Source organism: Nicotiana sylvestris, chromosome 6, assembly GCF_000393655.2.
Source record: "Nicotiana sylvestris chromosome 6, ASM39365v2, whole genome shotgun sequence".
Classification (NCBI taxonomy): Eukaryota; Viridiplantae; Streptophyta; class Magnoliopsida; order Solanales; family Solanaceae; genus Nicotiana; species Nicotiana sylvestris.
The window spans coordinates 115,990,361-115,994,725 of NC_091062.1; the positions used below are offsets into that span (position 1 = coordinate 115,990,361).

The 4,365-nt window shown below is 35.5% G+C and overlaps 1 protein-coding gene across 1 annotated transcript; it reads right to left on the reverse strand.

Annotated features, from left to right (window-relative positions):
- Positions 1-311: 311 nt before the first annotated feature.
- Positions 312-3,992, reverse strand: LOC104232845 (L-ascorbate peroxidase 1, cytosolic). The gene is made up of 10 exons (XM_009786123.2): positions 3,880-3,992; positions 3,419-3,547; positions 2,089-2,263; positions 1,920-1,985; positions 1,374-1,422; positions 1,156-1,241; positions 992-1,071; positions 769-871; positions 607-665; positions 312-511 (listed from the first exon to the last, which is right to left on the reverse strand). Exons 2-10 carry the CDS (start codon positions 3,535-3,537, stop codon positions 496-498), a joined length of 753 nt encoding a protein of 250 aa, XP_009784425.1. The 5' UTR covers positions 3,538-3,547; positions 3,880-3,992; the 3' UTR covers positions 312-495.
- Between the last annotated feature and the right edge of the window lie 373 nt (positions 3,993-4,365).

Consider the following 4,365-nt stretch of genomic DNA (forward strand, 5'->3'; position numbering starts at 1 on the left):
TTCGACTTTAAACATATTAAACCTTAGTGCGAGATCAGGCTGTAAACAATTGTTTTCATCAGGTTAACAGTTTTTAATTGACAGGAGAAAACTAACAGCCAGATCTCGCACTAAGATTCGGAAGTTCATCACATGCAGCCGGGCAAGGGCGCATAAATGAATTTACTTTTTCTTTCAGCTGTACAAAACTAATTATGTAGAATCTCAACAGCGGATACACCATACAAGCAAGATTTTGCACAACACCATCACATTCAAATGATACAATCAACTAGGGATATGTTTGAAATATCCTCGTAAAACATCGGATATGGCAAAAGGTACAAAACCATCTTTAGATTATTTTCTGAAGGAGTCACATCATACATCTAATGCGTTGACAATTTGAAACCTTAAGATACGCAGAGAAAGAAGACAATCTAACAGTTCGAATAAGCTGCCCACTAGAAGTGAAACTTTAATAGAAAAACATGGCGCCACTCCCAGCTCTCCAGCTTAAGCCTCAGCAAATCTGGCATCAAATCAAATTGATAGTTAAGACACGGCAAGGAAAACAATATGCTAGGAGATAATGTAAATCAGGTTTCGATTAGTCTATATGCTTACCCCAATTCAGAGAGTTTCATGTGAGCCTCGGCATAGTCTGCAAAGAAAGCATCTTCATCCTGAAATTACAAGATAATTACTTGAGGAGTCATGCAACACTAGCCAAATAAATAAGTTGTGTGGCCTCAAAAACATAAGTTCAAATTATAGATCAATACGAACCGCTGCATATTTCTCAACCAATGGGCGGAAGACAGGATCGCTGAGGAGAGCCTTGTCTGATGGCAACTGTAAAAGACCCTCCTTTTCCCCGCTCAAAAGTTCCCTGTAATAAAGAACATGACCTTTAAAGCGGATGAACTAATAACATCATCAGTTAAACAGTCTTCCACACATTGCGAACATCTGAGAAATGTATTTTGGATAAAAAAAAAAGAAGCTGTACTTGAAGTAGGAGTTGTCGAAGATAAGTGGATTAGCAGTCCATGGTCCCTCAAAACCTGAACGTTCCTTGTGGCACCTCCCCTGGAGCAAGTTGTGATAAGAATATTAGTACGATAGAAGCTTGTATACCTAAGCTACAATCCAAAACACAAAAAAGCTACAAACCAAGGTATGGCCACCAGAGAGTGCGACAATGTCCTTGTCAGAAAGACCCATTTGCTTAACAAACACATCCCTCAGATGGTCAGAACCTGCAATAAGTTGACTAACAATTAGTATATAATGGAAGATGGCTGACAAGAATGTTCTGTGCCCAATAGGTGGCAATCATTTTTGTCCTCTGAAGGGTACTCTCATAAGACAATCTGTAAGGAACAACTCACCCTTGGTGGCATCAGGCAGGCGACCTTCAAGAGGTGGCTCTGTCTTGTCCTGATAAAGAAAAGGTAAGCAAAGATATCTAGTGAGGTAACCAAATAACCAATTGTATCATTCCCACAAGAAAGTTTAGGAAGAAGTGACACCACCTTTTGTATAAGCACAAATTACTAAAAGAGCAAACAGTATCCACTCAGAGATGCATTTCCATAATCCTATCCAAACAAGGACTGGAATAGAATTGAAAGTAGACAAACATTTCCATCTATTTGATATGTTTGAATTACAATTTCAAAACCATGCAAGACAAAAAAAGGAATCATCCAGTAGAAATAAATTTAAAGAACTAATTTTCCATTGTTAAAGCAGAAGTATGAGCAGAAATCTTCAAACTCAGCATAAGGTAGCAATTCTTTGATTGACTATTATTTAGTAAACGCTTACAAATCCTATTGAGGGGATATAGGATCAAGGCTTCCACATTTTTCTGCTACTGATGCCTTGAAAATGAAAATAATTAATCTTGGTCTTATTGATTAAATGATAATTACCTCTCTACCAGGGTGGAAGGGCACATCAGGTCCTCCAGTAACTTCAACAGCAACCACTCCAGCCAACTACAACCAAAAGAAACTATTTCATTAATTTTCCATTTCACCTTAGCAACTAGAAATCAAGTACCCACAACTTCCAAAATATAGATCATCACAAACGACATACCTGATAGAAATCAGCATAAGAGAGAGTAGGGAACTGCTCCTTGATGGGTTCCAATAGCCTGATGGCAATGTCGACACCGTTATTGGCGCCATGGCTTAGCTCAGCCTTGAACCTCATGGTACCAAATGGACCTCCAGTTTTGGAGCATACATCATAGGTACCAGCAGAGTGCCATCTGTGATGATATAAAATATTTTCAACACCATGAAACTAATATTCACTTTCCCTATCAGAAAGAAAATCATATTGATTCAATTTTTCTTTTTGTGTGTGTGCATGCGCTTGTGTGTAAAGCGGGCAGATCTATGTAGAGGGTTGGGGGTGGCACACCACCCGGACACTCAGGTAAAATTTTATGTGTGCGAATATATTGATATTTTACGAAAAATATGCTATATAGTAAAAGGATGGAACCCAGAGTAATATGTTGGCTCTAGGTGCCATGGTTAAAAGCCAACTTTTCAGATATTAGATACAGGAACGAATCCCTGTTTCCCTTCTCTTAATTTACTGTTCTGCTCCTTTGCTTAAATTTTTGTATTTCTTCTTCTTTTGATTTCCTCTCTTAGTGCAATCATTTTATTATTTATTCAATAATATATTTGCTTCTTCTTTTCTTTGGACAGATCTTCAATATTTTATTTGAATGTGATTTTAGTATTTTCTCTTTTTATCCCTATATTTTATTGTATCCATGGCATCAATAGACATATAAGGGGTGTATTTTCTAATTTAAAACTTTATTTTAATTTTATGCATCTAATCACATCACTCAAAAGAGCTAGAGAATTAGATCGAATTGGACAAAATTTATTAAGTTTGATGGTCATAAATTTATTTATGCACCAAAATTTTCGCAAATTGAACCAAAATAATTCAAAATAGATCAAACCGAACCAACGCGAACCGAATTAGTTCAAAAGAGATCACACTATACATCCAGTTTAAGAAATAAACTTTTGAAACTTATAGCCTAAAACAAAACATAGATATTTGTTAGGCTATGAATCATCACATTAGGTAAAACAGAAAATTTAACGTTAAATTGTTTCTAAATATAAAAGGTACTAGTAGAGTATTTTATAAATTGGGATGAATGGAGTAGTATTTTTAAATAGTTTCTAAATATGCACTTTATTTCAAGAATTATAAAATTAAAAAAATAAGACACATGGAGACTCGTGCATCATATTATTCTAATTTCGGGGGGAGAGTGTAATTGATTTCATATCAATATCTAAGATGCAGAAATGAAAAAGATGACAATGTACAAAAACTTGAACAGTCAAAAATCCCCAAGCATAAACGGATAGAACTAAGGAGAACATACGCTAAACGGAGCATAAGAGGAGCACAGTTCTTCTCAGCGATGAGTCCTCTGAGATTTCTTTTGGCTTTATCAACAGCCTTAACGTACTCCTCACTCACTGTGGGATAGCACTTCGTCATGGTAATAGTTCTACACAAATATCCAACCACAAGCACAATGAGATCCAAAAACTACAGCAGATATATCAAATTGTACGTAGATCTAAAACAACCATATCTTAAATCCATGTATATGCAGAAATAAATCAGTGTTCCAAAATCTCCAGCAAACGAACCACAAACATCAAAATACATAACGCAACAGGAAAAAACAAATGTGCAATGATTAAGCCTCTGATCAAATAATATTTATCCAATTTATCTCAACATTTAGGTTAAATCGGAGCTTTCAAAGTAAATCGAACATGAAAAATTGAAAAAATATAAAAATAAAGCTGCATTGCATAAGGAAAAGCTAAAGACCTGTAGAGAATATCGAGGAGCAAAGAGACAAAGCGTTAAACCCTAAAGAGAGTGTGGCACGAGCAGAGCACAAGCACGAAAATGATGAATTTGTATAAAGAGAAGGTGAAGATAAAAGGATGAGAAAGTTCTAGAGGTTGAATATAAGCCGTTGGATGAGTAGGATCGTGAGGCTGATACGGAGAGATTAATTGACAGCTGAGATTGGTCTATATTTTATTTTGTGGAATATGCTGATAACTTTTTATATTAGGTTGGTGGGAATTTGAAAAATCAAAGCACAATCTGATGAATTTGATTTATTATTAATAGTGTTAAACAAATGGAATAGAGATCCCATCGTGCTGACCTTTAAGGACAATTATTTATTTCGAATCACTTAGGAAATAATTGTGTATTTTAAATTACTTAAATGTCCTTTTGTCGCATCACTTAATCTCTTTGTGGGATATGAACATTTTGCCTTATTTTATTTCGTTAGGCTGA